The sequence below is a fragment of the Anas platyrhynchos genome, chromosome 5, assembly GCF_047663525.1.
Source record: "Anas platyrhynchos isolate ZD024472 breed Pekin duck chromosome 5, IASCAAS_PekinDuck_T2T, whole genome shotgun sequence".
Lineage (NCBI taxonomy): Eukaryota > Metazoa > Chordata > Aves > Anseriformes > Anatidae > Anas > Anas platyrhynchos.
The window spans coordinates 36,353,059-36,376,304 of record NC_092591.1 but is presented as its reverse complement, the minus strand read 5'-3'; the positions used below and the strand labels follow the sequence as shown (position 1 = coordinate 36,376,304).

Genomic DNA, 23,246 nt, shown 5'->3' with positions numbered 1-23,246 from the left:
TGTGCTGTAGGATGCAGCCAGAACTCCCTATCCACTGCAGGCTCCATGCCTGGGTTCATGCTTAAAGGTGTTGATTGCTGAGTCCAGATCATTGCTTGCAGGGTTGTTAAGTCCCTGACTTTCCATATCAGTGATGCTATAAAGCCCACTATGTCAGATCTTCAGGCAAGCATGAGATCTAAGAGTACCTCTGAAGTGCAGGTGAAGTGGCCAGACACGAGCATGCATCATTCATCTTCACTGAACAACCTGCTGCACGTGCAAACTCAGCCTATCCTCATATGCCAGCTTGGTGGGGTTCAGCTTCTGCCCAGAGAGGAACTAATCCAAACACTCACCACTCTTGATGGCAGCAGTGAGCTAACGACATCTAAAAGATGTCAGGTTATCCATGGGAAGTCCATGGGACTTCAGCCTGAAAACGTGGGCTGGATGGCTCCAGACAAAAGCTGCCATTTCCATGTGGCATCCAAGGCAATAATGCTGATTATACCAGCTGAGGATCTGGCTCGTGACAACATTGCTGAAAAGTAGCTCAGAGGGGTAGAAAAACTGTGCAGAGAAGGTGGACTCTTCTCCTAGATCTGCAGCTCCCAGCATTACTTGGCCCATGTCACAGAGCTGAGTCTCATTTCTCAGTGCACCGAGCTCATCCCATCTCACGTCGCTGCTTATGGAATTAATGCTTCCAGCACACTTTTGAAGGGACTCCATGAGCATGAAGTATTGTTGCTGCTGTTGTTAAAAACAAGAACACAGTCTGCTGCTGAATAATTCATTTGACGCGAGAAACAGCCAGCAAATTGTTGAACAAAAAAGCAGCACAATGAGGCATAATTACAACGCGGTTCCGGGGAGCGGGATGCAGATGGAGCCCTCAGGTTGGCTGGTGGGGCTGTCACGCCACAGCCGGGAGTGAATGCACGTCGGGTTGCCTACCTCGTTCTCAGATTTATTGTAACACTTTGCCGTTAACATCCGAGATCTCAAGGCGTGGAACAGACCGATTACATCCTCACAGCACCCCTGCAGGTTTTCAGTTCTGCTTCACAAATGAGCAAAGCCAAGGTCCAAAAGCCTAATGCAGAGGAAGTTGCAGCGAAGAAAAGAAATATCAAGCCCTGGCTCTCTGGCTCCTGCCCTAAGATCCTGAGCCTGTTCCCACTCACTATCCCTCCTCACGGCACATTTTAGGATTTCAGGGCATTGTTAAGCACTGAGTTGCTTTGCTTTCCTTCTCCATGCCTTACAACACACAGGCCAATTAGAGTCATCCCCAGGCTCCTTTCCCTGGCTGCCTCAGTCCCTATTGCTACCCACCTCTGTTCACGTTCTTACAGTAGACCTGTCACATTGCACTTACATCTTTATATTGTTGCAAAGTTAATATATTTGATCTCAGAACAGTTAAGGGAACAGCGGCACATCCATCGGCAACAGAAAGTTACGCTCTTCTCTCAAGCACCGCCTGACTTGGAGGGACCATCCCAGGTGGAGAAAGGGGTTTCAGTGTCCCCAGCATTTCTGGTACCTGATCTCTCTTGTAAGACTGTAGGAGACTGGTACTGCCTGGGAGGTGCTGTCCTGTCCCATCAATATTGGCTTTCCTTATGGGAGAAATGGGGAGAGCAGACCATTCCCAACAAACACACCACAGTGGGACACCACTGAGGATACCGTGTCATTTACGGGCGCAGAGCTGTGCCCCAATTCTCCTGTGAGAACCTCAGAAGTGATCAGTGTAGCAGCAGAAAACAGACAAGAAAACAAAAACATTAATGGAGACCTACTTCAGCTCACTTGTCATCATGAAATAACTGGAAGACAGAGCTTCCAGATAGCACTGATGGATCCCAGCCTGCCTGAGGAGATGGAAAGGCAGAAGTCCCTCCCACATCCCAGTTCCCTGGTGACTTCTGGCCGGCGAGGCTGAGTGTGAGGGCTGGGCAGCCTGCAGGATGCAAGTGGCTTGGAGCCAGGGGAACAGAAGAGGCTCTAGCATGCATTTTCCATATAATAGCCAAAATGCCCCTCTGTTCTTTCTCATATATCATAGAGAGAGCAGAACTGAAGTGTGAAGAACTGTTTAATGGATTTGGTAATAGTATTGATCTTCTGTCATTTAAAAAGGGACCAGGAGCTTAATCAGATCTGCAGAAGTGTCTCATTATTTACTTTGCCAAAGGAAAGGATTAGATATCAGAGAAAGAAAAGGCCCTTCAGCGAGCATGGGTTTGCTCTGCAGGACGAAAATCCATCCATTTACTCTCACCCGTACACGCATTTAAACGGGAAGGAATCCAAACAACTCTCCACGAGATTCTGCCTGCAGGAGCTAATACAGCAGCAATAAACAGAGGTAGCCTCAGCAATGCAGCAAAACTGCTCTTAGCTTTTCAACATCCTGATTTAGCTCTGTAATCTGGTCACCTAAGCCTGAACATTAGAAATCTTATTGCAGATAACAGTCAGAGGCAGATTGAACAGGTTTTCACTTTCTGAGTTGCCTTCCTGCTCAGATCCAAGGCAATGTTTACTTGCAAGCTGAACACATTTGATGGGGAAACGGCGCTGAGAAAGAATAAACAAGAAGCCCTCGGATGGCATTTTTACAGCTAGATTCGAGACAACAGAAAATGAGCTCATCACCCTGTCGCCTGTAATGCCTGCTCAAGAAACATGGAGACTGTTCCATCTCCTTGTTTCCCAAAGCCATAACTCCCTGATCTGTCTTTCAGGGTGGTACGGAGGACATGGCTTGCTTTCACCTGTGCTGTGGCACTCCTCAGGTCGTGCTGCCATGGCACAGAGGCTGGCCTCAGCAGAAGAGAGAAAATATTTCAGGCTGAACACAAACAGTGACTTTGCAGTGAGAATTTTTCTGTTAAAATCTCAGAAATTGAGTGTATTATGGGATAGGCACGCACACGCATATGCCTGATGAATAATCTGTTTTGATTTGGCTGGCAGGAGATACCTTAAACAGCTAATCCACTTCCAGGCAAATATTGAACTCCAAACCTCTGCACCAGTTTCTATTGCTGAATCCCACAAACAAGTGAGGGAATCCAGGAACCTCTGCATTTACCACCACTGGAAAGGTTTCTCATCATTTTTCGTCCATGTACTTCTTTTGGGAGACTTTTTATTTAAAGCCTCTCACCATGTAATACAGGAAGCTTGCAGGTGGCTTTGCTGCCTTGGATCGTGACCGGCCTTGGCCAGCTCTGCTGCTGTGCTTGCTCACCCTGACCCATGCCTGCACATTGTCATGGGTTTGCCATTGCCCTGGCAGATTTGCAGGCACGATGATGGCATGTGAGAGATGATGATGGCCTGGAGGTTTGGGATATTCCATATCTCACAAACATGGACATGAGGAAAGGAAGCTGGACAAGCCCAAGTGACCAAGAAGGGGTTAATCCCTTCATTTTGTGGCAGTTGGGACCTTCCTTCCCGAAGGTGAAGCAGGATATCTGCTCGGAATAGCTCACGCAGGACATCCAAACATGGTCTTTCAAGGGCAGGCTTATGGGCACGCTGCTCTGTGAATCAGAGGCAACCTCAGCACAGCAAGAAGAGCCCCTGCGAAACTTTCCAAGCAGCCTGAAAGCAACCATCAAGCCTGCAGCCTGCTCGGCCCAGCCTGCTGTGTGAGCCCAGGAGCAGGCAGGAGGAGTGTAAATTCTTGCTCCTTGTATAATCGGTGGATTTCACCCAGGCGCCACTGAAGGGTGATAAATTTAGCAGAAAAGAAGCACTATTTTTTTTTCTACTGTTCCTATTAAGAAGGTGACAGCATTGGAAAGATGTTATTTATTATTTACCTACGCTGCAGTATGTTACATACTTCAGGCTGACAATACGGTCCAGCATCTCATATATTTTAAGCAGCCTGTACTTTTGAAATTCGGATGTAGATCCAGAAAGCTCAGAGGCAGGAGGATCCAGCTGCTGCAAATGTATTTTCTGATTGCAGAAGTCCCAAGTGAAACGCAGCTTCATCTAAAAAGAGAACTTTCCCCTTATACCCAACCATCTATTTCAAACAATAATTGAATGTCTGCTGAAAAACTGTCCTGTCATCTGTTGCAATGAAGAGAATGTTTGATCATAATGTGGTTGTGTTTCCTGAAATGCTGCAGCCCGCTGAAAGGCTGACAACTTCCTTCCCAGAGCACCCTCGCTCACACAGAACCATCCCGATCCTCCTGCATGTTTTGCCTGCAGTGCCAGAGCCCTTTCTGTCCTAAGGCAGAGTTCTTCAAGCTCTCCTGCTGCTGCCAGAGCGCTTCTTAGAGGGGTACCTTGGGCTTTCTACCAGGTTTATAAGCTCCTCCCCAGATTCCACGCTCTTATACCACAGTCACTAGCAAAAAGAGATGGGATTTTTGGCTTCCAGAGTTTGGTCTGAGCCCTACTGACTTTGCTGGAGTGGGGCAGACACGATGAATTCATCTCCATTGGTCCAGTCTCTGCACTGCCCCTTTCTAGCTGTAGGAGCACCCACCATGTTATGGAAGCAAACTCCTGAAGCATGATCCAGAAAGCTGTTAAATCCTTTACTTCTGTTTGTTGTTGGTGGTTTTTTTTTTTTTTCTTTTTCTTTTTTTCTTTTTTTTTTTTTTTCTGTTTATCACCACATTTAATGTAAATGAAGTCTTACAGCCTGAAAACAGACATTCCCTAGAAGTGTAGAAAAAAACAGCAAAAGTAAACTGCCTTTTTAGAATTGTATTCGATAACAAGAGCTACTAAGAGTGCTAACATTATTAGGAATGAGGAATTTTGTTTTAATTCATGATGTTTTGATGTGTGATCTTTTGAAAAGCATAGCACAGTGGTTGTGGGTTGTTTTCTAGCAGCTGCTGTGACACCAGCTATAATGCTCTCTTGGAAGCCACACAGAATTTCTGCTGTGAGCTAGGTGCAGATGCCTCCCCAACACACACACGCTGGTGTGCACGTGTGGGAAAGGATGTGGATGCACAGGCACGTGCACACTTCCATGGTGTTTTATATATCCCTCAACCCTATTCTCTCTGCAAAAGGAAAGTGTTGAATCCTGCCTCTGCAGCTCAGTGTGCAGCTATCCCAGACTTCTCTTAGACATTTGCTACCTCACTTCAGCTGATCTTAATTCTGCATCTGACTTCCCCTCATGTAGGTCAAGTTTCACGTTGACTTGGGTGTCACAGCAACACCACTAGGTCCCTGTGTTCCTGTACATCCCAGAGCAGCAGGTGTCTCCTTGGCCAATTTTTCACCAGCTCAGTTATTTCCACTCTGCCCTCACTCGTACCCCAGGCAATGTTACTGGAGTGCCAAACCTTCTGCATGTTGCTGTTCTTTGGTATGAGCCTGAGGTACTGGAGCAAGGCTCTGAATATCATCTGTCTCAGCAGAGAAGTCTTTATTGAAGGTACAAGGGGAAGAGAAGGCAAGGGCATAGGCAGAAGAGCATGCTCAGGAAGACAGGGAATCTCTTCTTCCCCTTACCATTCAAAATGAGATGTTTCTTTTCTCTCCTTTAAAGTTGTGCCAGGGTCTTGACTTGCTTCCCTCTTTCCTATCTACAGCTGCAGTGGGAAAAAAGGATGCTACCTAGTACAACCACCACCTACCTGCTAGGAAAGGTGAGAAATTATTTTCCTCAAATAATACCCTCAGCTAAGGGTAGCTTTTAGGAACATTTGGTTCCTCACAAAGTAAAGCCCATCTCCAACGTGCAGAAGAGCATTAAGGACCAGCTCCTGGGATAAAGACACTTCCAGGGTACATCATGTGCAAAGGCAAAAGCCCTTTTCATTCCCCAAGCACCTGTCCCCTCACCCATTTCCCTGTTGGTGGCAGGCAATGTTCAACTGCAGCTTGCAACTTCAGTCCCCCGCTCCTGAAGCATTCACCTCCTTTAGCTGCTGAGTGTTGAGCTGCAGAACAGAATAGGATTTTCTTCCTCAGGTTATGCTCCTTTCTCCACCAAATGGTATTTTGACATTTCCACTTTTGTGTTAGTATTATTTGCTAATCCATGGGCAACTCTATTTCCAGCGTCAGATCCCTTTCAGAGGTTCTGCTTCTCAACCAGCATTTCCCTGCACCTTTAATGTCTGTAAAGCTTATTCCTTCCCTCTGAATCAATACAGCCTTATTTAGGATGGCATCTTTCATAGAACCTGCATCCTCAAACGCCTGTGAATAACTCCAGACCATGGCCTGTATCTGGGACAAACTGCTGCAAGAGGTAAATATAGTACAGAGGGAAAACATTTGACCACTCAGTATTTATTTCACCAAACCTCATCTTAATGAGTTCGTATCTTTTCTGCAGCTCATAGATTTTATATCTGCACACTTCTTCTCTCCCCTTGAAGAGTGGCATTACCAGCTTTGACCCTTAGCAGGTCTGATTACACTCACATGAAATGCTGAGAAAGGAAGATGCGCTTAATCAAAGCATGTGCCCAGCCTCTGTGTGCAACAGGCCTTTGAGATGCCCAGCTAGGTCACTCTTTACCTCCCAGTATATCCAAACTCATTAGATCTGCCTAATTTATCTGAAGTATTTTTCAATCAGAAGGGGTTCTTGAGCACTGACCTCTGGATGTCGGTACTAAAGTGTGTGATGTGCTACTATGAGCAGTGTGGGTATCACCCACTGAAGGACTAGTACCTGCCCCCTCCCATGCCAGTAACATCAGGCAGGCAGCCAAACTGGAGCAGGAGGAGGATGGAAAGCAAACAGGCAGCCTCTGGGTCAGAGATGCTACATGAAACATACAGGACCTCTGAGGGATGCTGGCACTGGCTGGAGATTTTAAGCTTTGACCGAGGGAAATGTTCACTCATCCTGCACTCACACCTGTCAGAAAGCTCTGCTTTATTAGCTGGAGACCACAAAAGTCAAAACAAACTGCTCAACTGATCCCAAGGGTACAATGCAACATTTTCTTTGGAAACTATTATCAAAAACAGCCTCAACTTCTGTACATAATTTTTCTCCTTAATGGGCCATTAAAAGGCTGGTTCTTGTGCTCTGTTACTCCATACCTAGCCATGGCATTCATCACTTTCCTGGTAGTGCTGCTCTTACTGGAGCATCGCATGCTTCCTTGCAGACCTCTAGAAGATACCTAGCTGCTTTGTTTCAATATCATTATCCTTGCTAACAACTGAATGTAATTGTCCAAGCCTACTGTATCAAGCCTAATGTACCTCAACCAAAAAACACTTGCAGAAGATCTAAGAAGAGAGCTGCGGTCAGAGAAGAGAATTAAGAGGCAAGACTCCAAGGCACTACTTTCAGTTCTGCTTAGCACTTGCACCTTTGGAAAGGTTTTTACCTTCCTTTTGCCTCAGTTCCTGAATTGCAGAATGACCCACTTAGGAGGCTTATTTGGAATACTAAACCGTGTTTGCAAAGAGCCTGGATTTAAGGTGCTAAGTGCATGTACACACAGTAGAGTAGGTCTGCACTGCTTATGCCCCTTAATCACAACACTTCTATTCCCAAGCGACCATTTTAACCATTTCATTCACTTATCTTCCTTCCCCCAATTTTAATTCTCATGAGTTTTTCCTCCTTTTTTGGTCATTACTTGCACTTATTTAAGAGGTAGCCAAAGACATCCGTGATGGATGCTCAAGAAAGCTATTCCAGCTGTAAAGACAGTGAGGTGATGATTGTTTTCCCCATCACATACTTTAAGGAAAGGAAATTAGCACCTAGAAACACCTGCCATGCACTTTTTCTGTGTAGCTGCCAGGTACTTCTGATCACCTAGCTACACAGCTGGGAAGGAGCTGAGGGCAGTGAACTCCCACGTTTCCACAACCCCCTTTCCTGAAGGAAGGCAACTTGTTTCGGTGATCTGCACTTACCTGCCTCTCTCCTTGAATCTAGAGAAAACACAAGTTCTTGCTTTGGAAATGTGTTATGGCTTTACTATTTCAAAGATGTGCAATGGTAGCCTAATTACGGTTAATAGCTCATCAAAGTAATTTAGAAAATCAGAGAGGAAAAGCCATTACAGAATCAAAATTTAAGCAGGAGCCAGAGGAAAGCACAGTTCTGTGATGGTCATATGCTCACCTGGGTTATTATTTGGTACCTGGTTACCAGCTTGCGATTGGCTCCTATAAACACAAGGAGTAAGCTCAGCTGGAAATAGATGTGGTCTGTAGCAATTAATATCTCATCCACTAGAAAATAAAGGAAAAGTACAGCTACACAAGCTGCAAAACTGAATGACAGCAGATGATGCCCTGGAAATGCACTTGAGAAGGCACATAACAAGGTCAGGTGGGAATCAGGAAAATGAGCACACCCTCGTGGAAGCAAGAGGAGGAAAGGAAGGGCGTACAGGGAACACGCAGGGAGCTCGTAGCTCCTGATGTTGGTGACAGGACACAGGGCTTCGTGGTGTCCAGGCACCAGATTGGGATGGGACCATGCACTCCTGACCTATGTGTAAGGTTGCTTTGGATGTAAGAACAAGAAGCACCTAAAGCTCGGTGGAACCCAAGAAAGCTGGCACTTGGCAGCTCTTTGAAGGCAGTAGCTGCGTGCTGGCAAGCTGCCGAATGCCTGCTGTAAAAATTGAAGCTTTCTGTGAAATGCAATTTCCACACAAGTTGTACGCCCAGTGGTGAGAGGGCAGCAAGTGCTGAATCCCACTGCAGAGACAGAGTGCACACTCCTTTTCTGACCACCTGCCAGGGTGACACAGGTTGGGCCAGAACTGATTTCTCCCCAGGATCCTTTATAACATCACCTTTCTCTGTAGAGCCCAGCTCCAGCGTGATTCAGGCTGCAGAACCCAGATGGGAGCTCTGGATATTTCCCTTCCTACACACAGAAGCCCTTTTATCTTTCAGCTGCCAAAGATGCACGGGGATGCTGACAGGAAGACAATCAGCAAGTCTCTTTATCAGCCACAGACATCAGGGACACAGGCACATGGGAGCCTCACTCCCTTATCTGCCCACATGCAGCTGGGTGACCCTTTGAAGAACCTGAGTTGTTCCCTCACCGAGGAACATCCCCACCGTGTGCCATGTCCGGGGTGGAAGTCAGGGAACTGCTGTGAGACAACACACATGGTGTTGTCTCCTGGTGTTCAGAGGTGGTGCACACTCCTGGAGTTTTCAGTCCTGGGACAGACATCTTCAGCCCCATCCAGGCAGCCTGCTTCAGCACTGCCCAGAAGCAAGGCAATTTGCAGTAAAAAGAGCATGCAACCTGCTGTAATTTCAACCCACCATCACACCTATCAGCAAGGGGAAAGGACTGAGAGACAAGATACGCCTTGCTCCCACAGAGAGCTCTCCATCCTCATGCATCTCCTGGGAGGGAGCAGGACTCCTCCTCCCCTCCCTTTTTTTTTTTTTCGCAGGGAGAAAAATTGATAAACCAGTCTATCAATTACACCTGAAACAGGTGGTGGCTTCTGTGTTGTGACTGATGCTCCGAGGGCTGGAGCACCTCTCCAATGGAGAGAGGCTGAGAGAGTCAGGGTTGTTCAGCCTGGAGAACAGAAGGCTCCGGAGAGACCTTATTGTGGCCTTCCAGTACTTGAAGGGGGCCTGTAGGAGAGCTGGGGAGGGACTCTGTCAGGAAATGTAGCAACAGGACAAGGGGTAATGGCTTTAAAAAAGGGTAGATTTAAGTTAGATATTTGGAAGAAATTCTTAGAGGGCGGTGAGGCACTGGCACAGGCTGCCCAGAGAAGCTGTGGATGCCCCATCTCTGGGGGTGCTCAAGGCCAGGCTGGATGGGGCTAGGAGCAACCTGGTCTGGTGGGAGGTGTCCCTGCCCATGGCGGGGGGTTGGAACTGGGTGATCTCTAGGGCTGTTTCCAACCCAAACCATGGTGATTCTGTGTGCTGAAACCAAATGAGCATAGCACGCAGCCCCCCAGTGCTCAGTGCCCAAGAAGGATAGCTGGTTACCAGATGGCCCGAAGCAAATTAAAACCAATGACCTGCCTGAGTGAGGCTTCTTTTCACATTGTCTAATGCCCATGCAATAAAACAAACTGGTTTATTTTTGGCCTGTTACTGACTGAGCATAGTGCAGAAACGTTGATGTGGTAAATTTTCTCCAGCATTAAAGTGACAAAATGAAAGAGTCATTGCAGCAAATTTTGTCCTTCAAGTTCTTAGTCAGGACACAGACCATCACAGCCTGAGTCATCCAGCCTCACAGCAGCACACACCTGCTGCCTGTCCCCTGGGTTGTCTTTTTCCACAGAAAATCCACCTCCTTACAAGCCTGCCACAGCACAAAGCAATTAATAATATTTCTGCACCAGTAGGAACATCCCCTACAGTTCGAGGATGCAAACAATTTCTTCCTGGCAATCTACAGCTGCCAGAGGCTACCAATCCAAGCCAGAGCCTCAGTGTTATTTTAAGCCCTGTTCCTAGCTGCAGCAGCATAATGTTCACCAAAAACCTTCTTACTAGAAAGGAAGAAAACTATGGAGGCAGGATGGTGAATTTCAGGGAGATCTAGTGCTGACTCTTTCCTAGTGCGTCACGAGCATGAAATTTTATCACAGATAATGAATCCTGTACACCCTGCATGTTAAAAACAATGTATTTTGTCTGTCCCTCTAGCTATAAAACGCTTAATGCACATACCTCCAACTCCAGCCTGATGTCAGGATGCAGATTAAACCCTTGTTCACTCCTTGCACAGGGCAAATAAGTAGCACTGTCACTGATCTGTATTAAAAACCAAAGGCAGGGACATGCCTGTAATTGCAGATGGAGGGGATCTTTGAGGGATATGAGCTAGGTGTGAGACTCAGAAAGGCCAGCAAGGGGAATTTGCACATTTGATTCACCTGTGGCTAGGCAGCCATCCCCCTGCACACCTGCATGGACCCAGCCACCAGCCTCAGAGTCATTTCCCAGTCACGTCACTTTCCTGATGAGAACTCGGGCCCAGGCTGGGCAGTCCAGGCAGCCAGAGGGAGCAGGCATCTGGTTGTGGCAGGCAGGGGGAGCACAGACTGTGAGCACTGCTCCAGCAGCCCCAGCTGCAGAGCCTCCACACCTATGAATGTGCATGGTCTCAGTAGGCTACTAGAAGTTTCATCAAGGTATGTGGTGGGCTTCTAAAGCACCACTGCCATGTGCTGTTCCCAGCACATCATCAAGGAATATCGTAACACAACGTGATGATTTGCTCACTTGGGTTTATATACATACACAGCTAAAGGCCAACTAAAATCTGTGCCGTAGAATCTGTATACCCAACCCTCGCCTACATATCAACGAAAGAAAATCTAAGTTACTCAGCCTAAAACATCTGCTGGCATGTTGATTTTGGATCTGTGCTGACCATGGCAGCTTTCATTTAGGATCCTCACTTTCTGCAAGAAGTGGTTAGATTCCTCTACTGAGAAAACTTTATTTTTATGTTCTGCTGCACTGCTTCGTGTTCCTGCCGTTCTCTACAGAAGATGCATTCAATAGCAGAAATTTATCTGCCATGATGCATCCAGATTTTTGTTTTTTTGTTCAGATCAGCCTGAACATTACAGCCTTGAAATCCAGCTAGAAAATCTGATTCTTTTACAACAGAAATGCATTGTGCAAACATTACAGAAGGTAGAAATACCAGTCTGAGACTGAGGCATTCAGGAATTGGAGGGGAGGAGGGAATGCTTGAAACCATCTATTGCAGGACACCCTTGTTAAAATGAGTGAAAAGGCAACTCATTTTGCACGTCATTATTTTCAACTAAACTTAATTGACAGCCTGTCCACTCTCTTCTCAGCCTATGACAAAAACCACCACTCTAGCAGTTTGAATAGAATACAGGCAGTGATACTATCTATGCATTGTTCCAGTCTCCATACCTGCTGGAAGGTTGTCGGATTTCTTGCACATAATCACATTAGAGAAAAATCTCTTCTCAAAGGAAATTATGAAACACAGGCTCTTGTAGTGCATAGCCCTTCATCAGTGCAGCTACGTTCCTTAAAAAAGAGAAAGTTAAATGATGGTTTTGTATCAGACAACAGCACATAATCCAGGACTCAAACACACAACCTCGGAATCAAAACCATGTAGTCTTTCACACTGGCAGTAAATGAAAGATCTTGAAGGGGTGCTGGTTCCAGCAACAGAGCCTTATTCAGTAAGGTGGCAAGGACAAAGGCATTGCATCAGAAGTGAATCTGAACCATCTGTTAAATGTCATCATGCAAAAAATGTGTTACCGCATTCGCCCCAGATCCAGGCATTCAGATACATCTTCTGGCTGTGATGCTAAATACAGAGCACAAAAATCTTAAGCTAACAGAACAGAAATATTAACCTTAATTAAAATGGTATGCAATTAATTACCCTGTTCAGAGCTAGAAGTGTGTTAGCAGACAGGTACTGTGTGCCAAGTCTGATATTACACTGTGTGGGGTTTAGCACAAACAGGGCTGGAACAGCCCATCAGAACCAAGATGACTAGCAAAAAAAATAAGCCTGTGCTGGCACTAGGAAAAGAACGTGTTCCTCATAGCAAGGTAATGACACCATTGTTCTAAATACCTGTTCAAAATTATCTGAAGCACAAAGACAAGAACTCCAGACCTATAGATGATCACTTTTATAACAGTTTTATTCAAGTCTGTGTGCTCTAGTGTTGAGACAAGGCCTAGATCAGCATTACACTGTAATACAATAATTTTAGCCATTGAACCAAGCCTGCTTGGCATCCTTGGTTTACAATTTACAGTACATCCAAAAAAAAGCAAAGAGAAAAAAAATCTCAGAACGCCAACAACTTTCATTAGCTCTTTGCTTTGCTTAAATATTGTTCTATAACATAAAATAATTTAATACAAAAAAAGAACTGTAATCCAAATACACATAATACATTGACACAGAACAGAGGAAAGATACAGTAGATTATGCACAAGAGTATTCAGTTGATGTGTTACCTACAGTGAAACAAACTGGACATTAATATAATTTAACTATTTAAGCCCAAGAGGGTCAGAGGCAACAAGGCCGGGTCACAAATAAAGCTTTTTAAAAAATAATGCAATCTTATTTTCCCCTAAGCTTACTGCTGTACAGAGGTTAAAGGAAGGCTCCAACAAATCACTTCATTTGACAACATTTCATCACACAAACAAGAAAAACTCGGTGGCTTCCATTAGTTTACTCAACTCTGGGGTACGTTACCACTTGCTAACGCAACTGCTTCATTGCAGGTTCTTCAGGCAAAACACACCCTCAGGTGCTACTTCCATAGCAAAGACTTTTGAACACCGTGAACAGAAGAGAAGACGTACAGGAGGTCTCCACAAAAGGACTGAAATACTTAGCGTCGTAAGATGAATCCCAGTCCTGCAGAGTTTGGAGTTTCTTACAAAGTACCTAACACGCTCCACAAAGGAATTTCAACACAGGCAGGAACTATCCCATACCTCAAAAGAATGGACATGTGGGCATGATCTTACACTGGGTGTAATCTACTCACCTGGTTCTTCAGATTTACAACATTGTACCTAGGAAGTCAGGTCACTGATTTTTGCAGCTGGATTTAAACAGAAGCAGGAGCAGATCCACAATTAATAAGGCAAAAGAAAGACGTAGCTTATAAAAAGAGGGAGGAAATACATTCTCTGGCTTAGAAATTCTTGGACTTTCAAAGCCACAGAAGAGACATTGTTAAAAGCACAGGTAGTTTCCCTGATTTTTCTACCACTGTTGCCCTCCCCACTCCATATAAGCCTCCCAACCTAAGTCACGCAAAATATCTCCGAAATTCCCAGCTTGTTCTGCATTTATAGCAAAGCAATCATACACGCCAGCACAAAATGCTGGGCCAACAGCTGACAAACAAGAACCCAAGAACCTAACAATGGTGGTGGATGGTGATCACTATCGAACTTGTCAGGTCTGTCCATCAGCCTGGAAGGATGCGTTTTTGAAATGGAAAAACAAAACTGAGAAGAAGCCTCGGGTTTAACACCAGCATTTGTACGTACAACCTCCACACACCACTCATTGCCCCTTTGCAGCTAGCAATCTGCTAGTGCAGAAGTCATTGCTCTTTCCCTCCTGTGTCAGAACATTCTCTCAAAGCTTCCCTTGTTTATGGTTAAGAATTAGCAGTCAAACAGGCATGGCAAATGCAGGCATGGAAAGGCCACACGAGTCAGAGCAATCAAACCCAGAAAGCTGTGAAGGAACTTCCTCTGACGAAGTATGGAGGCTGGTCCTTCACCATGAATCTCTACAGACACCCCAGTTCAGATTAGAATAGCTTTGCTGACTTGGGGTCTCGTGTATTTGGACCCAGATACATTCCATTGATTCCAGTGATGTTTAGTTATGAGATGAATAGCTTCCTTGAATTGAGGCCTCTCGCCCTTCTAGTTAAAAGGCAGTGCCCCAAATACGAATTTTTACTACTAGATGTTCTTAGCTTTACATGGTTTCTCATTAAAACTGACAACTATGAGGGACACTGATTTTAAGCAGACCTAGGTATATTCTCCACTTGGAATTTAGCTGTCTCTCAGACAGACTTACGCCGCGCAAAAATGGCTTTTATTCTCTGTAAAGAGCACTGGCCAAACTCAACTGCTCCACTGGCAAACACAGGTATGCTTTGTTTTTTAATTTTGTTTTTTAATTTTTTTTTTTTTTGCTGCTGAGTTATTCTGTACAGCCCAGGATTTCTGGATGTTACAGTTGCCAAGATAACCTTGAAAACAGCAATGGCAGAACTGATGCAGTAACATCTGCTTTAGATGCAGAGTGAACAATCAGCTCAGAGGTATTAGCTGCCCTATTCAGATACGAATGCTAACCGTGGTGACATTTTAAGAGCTGCTCACTAAAGCATGCAAGACAGAAATACAAGCCTACTATGAATATCTGGGCAATCAGTCAAGAGAACTCATTTTGTGACACAAACTGTGTCTGGGAAGAAACATCCCAGCACCTTACCCCCAAGTTGAGAAGCGGCCACATCTATGAAATTCCAGAAAAACCCAAGGAAAAAGCTCAGTTCACCTCCAAGATCAGTGTGCAACTGTGCTAAGCTAAACAGTAATCAGAGACCCCATTTGTTTTGAAACTCAGTGACAAGAAACCAATTACAAGGGTTCCCAAAGAACTTGATTATATTCTGAAATCTCATGTTAGCAGCATTCTTATAAATGAAGCCTGAAAAAGCACTGGTATGTCTTTCTGCTCCATTATAACCTCTGCTACTAAGAGAAAGCACTAGGGCATGGCTAGAGCAATGCTTCTTCTTTCTCAGACCCGTGTCTCTCCCCCTCCTGCTTCAAGGCAAGAAGGTTAGTTTTACCCAACCTCAGCATCTGTTCTCAAGAAAATGCTAAATCAGAACAATCAAGGTAGAACAAGGAGACAGTGCTAATCACTCCTAAATAGCATAAATAAATACTTTATCCTGGTCTTATGCTGGGGATTCAGCCAACTACTTTTAGAAACAATGTGGGCTCTCACTAGCTGGAAGCTTAACTTCAAGCATGGACAAGATCCTAGAAAAGTACTTTAGGTAATGAAGGAACATTTTTCCTTAGCATTATTATTTTTCAAGTAACTTATTCTAAGCAACTTCTAAACAACTTTGGCATTCCTTCTGCAGATCTGGGCTAAGCCTCCATTTGTTAGCTGGGCTAGGATCTGACTGACCCATAAGCTACAGACCCGAAAGTTGCCCACTTCAACCTTATAAATCCACTATATTACACACTAAAAATGTGTCATGGTTTCTTAGTATTAGCTATATCAGACTGTCTGCACATTGTTAGCATTCAGACATGAGAACTACATTAAAATCAAATATATTAGGAAAACAACTGCGAATACAGGAAAGCAGGACTGCATACAGGTTCACTTAAAGAACACAAGAGTATAAAAAAATCTGTTTCAAAAAACATACTTTCCCCTTTAACAGCAGCAGTGACCAATATGAAATCACCACCTTTCCACACTGCAGACGTTCAGCTCGTCCACGGGTTGAAAACCATCAGGAAACATGCCCTCTGCCTTGTCATTTACTGTTTATTTTGGAGACCTACATAGTAAAAGCAAGCATAACCTTAACTTATCAACCTGAACTGCTGGTTTTATTTTTCCATCAGGAATCTGAGTGTCAGAGAGCCAAAAGCAAGTGTTTTCCTCTGTCCTCTCATCATTCCAGCCTCAACTGCCTACCTAGAACAGTTCCCATCAAAAAAACACCAACACCCTTTTATTCTTTCTTCACACTCCAACTCTACAAATGAGGTAGCTCAGGGTAAAATAAAGACAACCAGAAACAAAGTCACTACACAATCCTCAAATTCTTCTTTAGGACCCAACCTACCTATGATGCCCAGAGATTACCAAGCAGCTAGTATCCTCTATCCTCCAACTTTTTTACTACAAAAGAATGATAATTTTACCCATTTATTGGTTATTTTCTGTCAACTTCCACCTTCACTTCCCCTAACTGTGTTTTATGTTTCTACCTTGAAAATATTTCAGGCCAAAGAACACCTAAAACAAGTGTTGTTTTCTGCCTTGGGCCCCATAATATTATAGTACCAAGAATTAATAACTGATTAAGATGGGAAAGGGACAGCCACTGAAATAATGTGTTTAGAATTCTACCCAAGAGATAAGGAGAGCTAATGACAGCGCACTTGTTTCCACAGGGGTATACGCAAGTCAGCAAATGGGAGGACACAAAATGTTTGCAGTGCTGGTGTTTGGCCTGATGTATGACAACACTACAGCACTGAAAGCTAAATCCAAGAGTTCCCTCCAAAAAAACAACCTAAGGCCCTAGCAAGGATGCATGTGAAGCAGAAGGCACCTAGGAATACAGATGCACCTAAAATACACATAGGTGATTCACAGGCTTAAAAAAGAGCAGCTCCAAAAGTCACACTCAGTAGGAAAATGATTCCTGGTCACTTGGAACAAAGGAAAAAGTTTGTTTGTTTTAATGTACAGAAAGAGGTGAAACATGTTTCTTGTATACAATGCCGATGAAGTGCTGAAGATTCTCTAGCGGGGAAAAAAAAGGATACTTGTTAGGAAGGAACAAGACTGGTAGCTACTTGAGATCCACCACCCAGTCACCAGTGGGAAATTACCTTATAATCAAGCACATGCTTCTTAGCTTGGGAATGAATGTTTTTAAAATACAAAAATAAAGCTGATGTAGGCGATTTCAGAAGCTGTATTCATCTCTGACCAATGGCAAAGCTGCTTAAAAAAAGCTGAGCATGAGAAAAAACAAAAGCAAATGCACATTAACACTGCAGCATGTGACATTCTACTAGTGTGTTCGTAAGAGGGAGCAGCAAAATAAGCTATAAATGCATTTCAGTACTGCTTTGTGAAACTGTGAAAGCAGAGCTGAGGAAACCAACACAAGTTCTTCTTAAGACTCTTTTGTTTGCTAACCACGATAAAAAAGGAAAATCTAAACCACAATACTGGATATAGAAATAGAAAAGTGATAAACATCTGATTAAAAATACCTTCTCTCCAGCTAGATACAAGACCACTGGCTGTGCTAACCACCTTATTCTAGTCTTACCATAGTAAACTTAAAAGAAAAACACAGGAAGGCATTATTTCTTAAAGATATCTTAATTATATAATGAACCAAAGGTTTAGGAAACCTTAATGTTATCCTCCATGACAGCATGAGTGTGTTTTGGTTCTGTTTGAACATACACACTGTACTTATTGCTGGTTTGCAACTGTATTTTAACACATGCCTCTCCCCTCAGTTAGTATCCAGTTTTACCCAAATTATAGCCTTAAGCAAGTTATAAATACTGAAGCAAAGCAGCTACCCTGTAGCAACAAGGATCAGATATCTTCATTTCCAAATATAGATTTCTTTGTTTTATGTTGAAAAAACTGAAGCTAAAAGGAGGACTTATATCACTGTGCAAGATATAACTTCCTATTTGCCACAGAGTTGAATAGTTCTTAAGAGTAGTCCCAAAATGCATGGAAAAGCTTAGAAAGCAATAAGCATCTTTTTCCAAGAGGAAAGGTTTCAAAAAAAAAAAAAAAAACACAGAAAAAAATGATACTAGCTTAAAATTACTTACAAAAGCAACAAGCTAACACTGAATATGGGGATATTATATTAGGTTTGGTTCTATACACGTAATGGGTCTCCAGTTCCCATATTCATCCCACAGAGATGAATTAAGTTTCAAATAAAAGTTAGGTAAAAGATAGAAAGGTGGCTCATGTTAGAAGGTTTCCTGTCATTTTCTCCTTAATAAAACACTCCAGATGGTAAAGACCTTTCTCTACTCAACCATTACTGCCTCACCTTCAACAGAGTGAGAGGTATCCAGTTTCATGACAATCGAAGTAACATCTCTACGCAGTATTGTCCATAAAGTCTTAAGATAACAGCATGCTATGAAGAGGAAGGCAACTACTCCCGTTCCTAGAGGTACAGAAAAATACTTCATCATAAAAGCATACCAAACCAGAACAGGTCTTTCCACATCAACAATGAAAAATTCACTTTGAAAATACTCATTTTGTTAGAAAACCATTACAAAAAGAATATTTTCATTGAGGTTCCCTGCCCCATACTGAATATCAACCCACTGCAATAATAATCTGAAGGAAAAAAAGATACCTATAAAAAGTTACATTTGCACCTCTGAAAAGGATCAAAGGAGATGAAACCTCCTTGATGGCAAGACAGAGCATTGTGCAGTCCATAGGAAGCAACAATATTACAAAAAATCCATAACTATTACCGCCTTAGTTTTGACACAAAAGCTTTCTTCTCTCTACATGTCCCACATTCAATTTCTGTGAAACCAGTAGAAATTTAGTAAAAAACTGTATTTTTTTTTGCATCGTTGCTACATCTGTGCTTTCCCCTCTATTTTACAGGAAAAACAGAATACAGGGATAGCATATTTTGAAGGGTTGGCAAAAATATTCTAAATTCCTAAATCAGTTACATAAATTAGTGACATATATTGCCAACCAGCTATTTAAAAGAAAATACACATGTATTTCCAAACTTAATTTTTTTCACAGCAACAATCTTACTACTCTTAGTATCAGTTACAAAATGTCATTTCCTCTTTGTGAGCCCTGTAATTACTTTAACACATTTTATTCCATTCTTTTCTCATTGTTTTAAAAACTGCTCAGTGGTTTTGTGATTTTGTGTTCTCTTTTTCTGCTTCATAGCAAAAAAGTGCAATTTATTCAGGTATTTAAGGAAAAAATGCATTTATTTTTACAGCAAGATTTTCACCATCATCTTTCTCAAGAACGCTGCTAGGAAGGTGTGTCAATAATTAAACTTTTGTCTCACTGAGAAATGGGAATACTAATAACCAGTAAAAAAAAAGATCTGAGCTTCCTGACCGGCTCGTTTCTTCTCAGTACCTAGTGGGCTATAGTGAAGCACTCTTTTGGGGATTTGGGGAACCTCAGCACCCACAGCTGGGATGGAAAAATAACAAACAGATGAAGGCAGGAGAGAAATCAAGCCAGGATGTCATGCCAAGATGGATATAGGGAAAGGTTCCGCCTGGCTTTAACATGCGCATGGCCTCAGCTTTCAGGATGCATACAGTAAAACACCTGACAACTCTTTGCCTTGAGAGCCCTCTGCCTGTCAGAGAATATCCCACCACTTGCTAATGCCTACAGCTTTGTTTGACAACGGACACCTCGTGCCTGATACATCAGGTTAGTCCAGGGATCGATCACAGGTGGAAGACGCATCTATGGGTTGATGCTCAAAGAGACTACCTTGTTTTATTTCACATGCTAGATTCAATTAAGATAACTGCATCATCCGAGGAACATTTGGAAAGCATTATGGTCCTACCCAATCATTCTGGCAGCTCTGGAATACGCAATATCTAAACTGGAAACCCTAACCTGGATCCTTAAACCATGTCACCTAGCCTACCCAGTTCCTTTGCTGTCCGTTTAGTGTTAGGGAAGATGCCCTTTGGAACAAAATACTTCTAACAGGTTAGCTACACACCACCTTCACCAAGTGATTACCTAAAAGAGAGAGAGAAGGAAAGGATTTTGTTTCTTCTTTAACTTTCCTACACAAAAGAGCCATTCTAGATGATGTCTTTGGAGAGCAGAGGCTGCTTCCTATGACGTTTGTAGTGACACTTTTTGCATAGAAAGCTAAACTCTTCAGAACAGCTGATCCAGTTTTGCTTCAGACTTTCTAAAAGGGTAAGGGAGACCATGAAAACTCAGTAGTTGTAATCTCTTGCTTAAAGTCCCTCTGACCCAACTTCTGACCGGGCTTTTTTCCTTGTGTTTGTTTCTATAGCACAATGGAGATGAACCATCTGTTTGTGGGGTTCCCCTTCCCCTCCTCCCTCAGGTTTAAGAAACCCAAAATGCTAAAGTCCTACGTTTAACACAAGTGCCAGAAACATAAGTTTTCTTTTTAAAGTTTCTTAGCCCCACACTAGAGTACCTTGCCTACGCAGTCAACCGTCCATCCAGCTTCAGCAGCCATTGTAACATCACCTAGGCTAATGATGGATCATTCAATGGAATAGGCAACAAAGAGTAATTCTGCCATAAAACAAGTTTCATGGAACGAGATGAGCAAAGAAATGTGACTTTTCTCTGTGGTAACATACTGTATTTGCTTGATAAAAGGGTGCTCTTGACTAATGGCAACATGCTGGGTTTAGCCCTCAGAGAGAATTAAAAAATCAACTAAAGACAGTACTTCCCCACACATGCTGGTTTTTAACATAAGGTTGCAAACATCTGAACAATCATGTTGTCTGTGCTGCTGCAGGAAAGCCTTCAGCTACACTGCCTTCACTACAGGGATAGACTTCCCTACCGGGGTGGGTGCAGCACTGGCAGCACCGTCAAGTCAGTCATTTGCACCCAAGTGGTTAGCGGATTGGCAGAATGAGCAGAGATCTGTACAAAAAACTGAACAGATACGCTGCACCCTGCAATAAAGCAGACTACCCTAATAATCTCACGTAAAGGCCACATCCCTAATGTATGATGCTGGAACTGGGCAAGAGTGAAGCTCTCATTAAAGCTGTGAGATAGACTTGTTGGGCACAGACACACTTGCAGTCTCTAAAGAAAATTGTGATCACAGGCACACCTTAGTTGTGTGACTTCCTCCTGCAAGAGAGGGGTCTGTTCCTTGTCCAGAGTTAGGAGTTTCTACAGATTTAAACAAAAATGTTTTACATGTCTATAATGCCTTCCACGCAAAGATGTCAAAGGACTTTATACAAATTACATAGGTCCCATCCCCCCCCGTGAGGTAGGTATTAACCCTATTATTTACAGATGGGGAAATTCAGGCACGGAGAGGTTACATTATTTGCCCAAGGTCACACAGTGAGTCAGCGACTAAATAAGACAGAATCCAGATGTTCTGATTCCTATTTGCACAATCCAACTACTAACAACACAAGTCTCAATTTCAAAAGAGCCTGCAACAAATATCAGTGTGCACAAGAGCAGTCTTGGGTTTCAAGGGCCACTCCTTAAAAAGAGTAAGAAAGGAGCAAGAACAGGAAGAAAAAAAGAACAAAGGGACATAACTGACTTCTGCAAGCCAACACAGCTTCAAAGAAAGAATTTCTGCCAATTCCCTTCCCAAAGCTGAGGCAGCTTGACTATGAGCCTGCAATACAGGAGGAACAAAAGGAGGCTGATGGAACCAAAGCTCAAAACAAAAAAGCAAGCTAGAGTGGTCATACTATTCCCCTTCATCATTTTGAAAGCAAAGGGTCATGGAAAAATAGGGCTGAGAGGGACCTCAAGAGATCAAAGTCCATCCACCCCACCTTGAAGCCAGGATCAACTTATCTACTCATTCCCAACAGCCTGGACTGCTCTCAAAGACCTCCATTGATGGAGATGCCATGCCCTTCCTCGGCAATCTGTTCCACCTTGCACTAGCACATGAGCAAAACGGGGCAAGCAAGTGTTAAGATAGCTATTTCTGCTCCTTCAGTGGGGACACCACGATTTCCAGGCCTAACTAATGATACATTTTAGAGAAGGTAGTCTCCAGATAACAACTTGTTTCTGTCCTGGAATCTTTGGGAAAATAAACACTGGTGTCTGCTGTATTATAGTACTTGAGTTTTGAAAATACTGATTAATACCAGGATAGATACCAGTATACTTACTGCAAGTGCCAAATCCTATAAGGTCAGTAACAAAGACTTTGATATGATAATTTTAGCTTACTGCAGATACAAACTGCAATAAGAGGACAGGGAAGACTACAGAAAAACCCCACAGCAAAGGTCAGCAGCTTTGAGTTGCTAAGTTACATCCAACTGCAGACAACAATCAGGCAGTCGAACAACATCTTCAGCAGAGGCAGCACCATATGATCTCCGTAGCATCCCTCCATCTCATCTGTCTTCAAAGTGCATTCTCAGTGCAAAAAGTAGGAGTGAATTTAGAGAGGCTTACTGTCCCCAGTGGATTTCATACTAAGACCAGAATTCTTGCTTGAGTTCATATGCTGCAGCTTTGTGTGTGTTAAGTTCACTTCTGCATAGCGGAATGGTGCTGTCCTGGCTCTGCCCCTCAGCATCTATGTCCAACAGTGTCCGCTCCTCTACAGGAAGACCCACCTGGAAAGGAAGCAGTGCGGGAAGTCCGGGTCTCTCTTCCACAGTGCTGCTGCTACTCGCAAAACAAGAGTCCAGATTGCTCGGAGTGTCAGTACTTGAGCTGTTGGCAGAAGATTCACCCTTGGCATTGCTGGGTGACACAAACCACCAGGGATCGAGCCGCTGTCGGCTGGCTGCGGGACGAGGCCGAGGCAGGAACTCCAACGTCTTGGGTCTTTCCAGTGTGGGGTCCTGCTGTGCATTCCATCGTCTCGGGGTTGGAGGAAAAACAAGGTTGGGGTCTGGCAGGCGAGGGACCTCATTTGGATCTCTACTTGGACTAGGTGTTTTTAATACACCTATCCAAAACGGAGAAGGTGAAAGAAGAGGGAAACATGTTAGATGTCACTGCTAAAAGGTTCCAACAGATCTTATTGTATGTACACTGTGAAAATATTCTGAAAGCAGAAAGCCTCCATTCAGAACCTAAAACCTCCACATCTTCAAGACTGAAGCGAATAACTGGTTTCTTTATTCCTACATCATTCTCAACACATTGTGGAACACCTGTTTCATTTGCCTAGCATAGGCAAAGTATTTTGTTCGTTCCT

At 43.6% G+C, this 23,246-nt stretch overlaps 1 protein-coding gene across 10 annotated transcripts in view; it reads right to left on the bottom strand.

Moving 5' to 3' along the window:
• MAP3K9 (mitogen-activated protein kinase kinase kinase 9) overlaps positions 1 to 23,246 on the bottom strand; it is a 77,340-nt gene that overhangs the window by 6,954 nt on the left and 47,140 nt on the right. For 2 of the 10 annotated variants that reach the window (XM_027457487.3, XM_027457485.3), the window contains exon 11: positions 12,612 to 22,994. In XM_027457487.3, the coding sequence (XP_027313288.1) occupies positions 22,513 to 22,994 (482 nt within the window). In that variant the 3' untranslated portion in view covers positions 12,612 to 22,512. Of the gene's footprint in view, positions 1 to 10,644; positions 10,729 to 11,871; positions 11,992 to 12,611; positions 22,995 to 23,246 lie in introns of those variants that run through there. The other 8 variants (XR_003497351.3, XR_011809700.1, XR_005265994.2 and 5 more) reach the window with 8 other exon arrangements.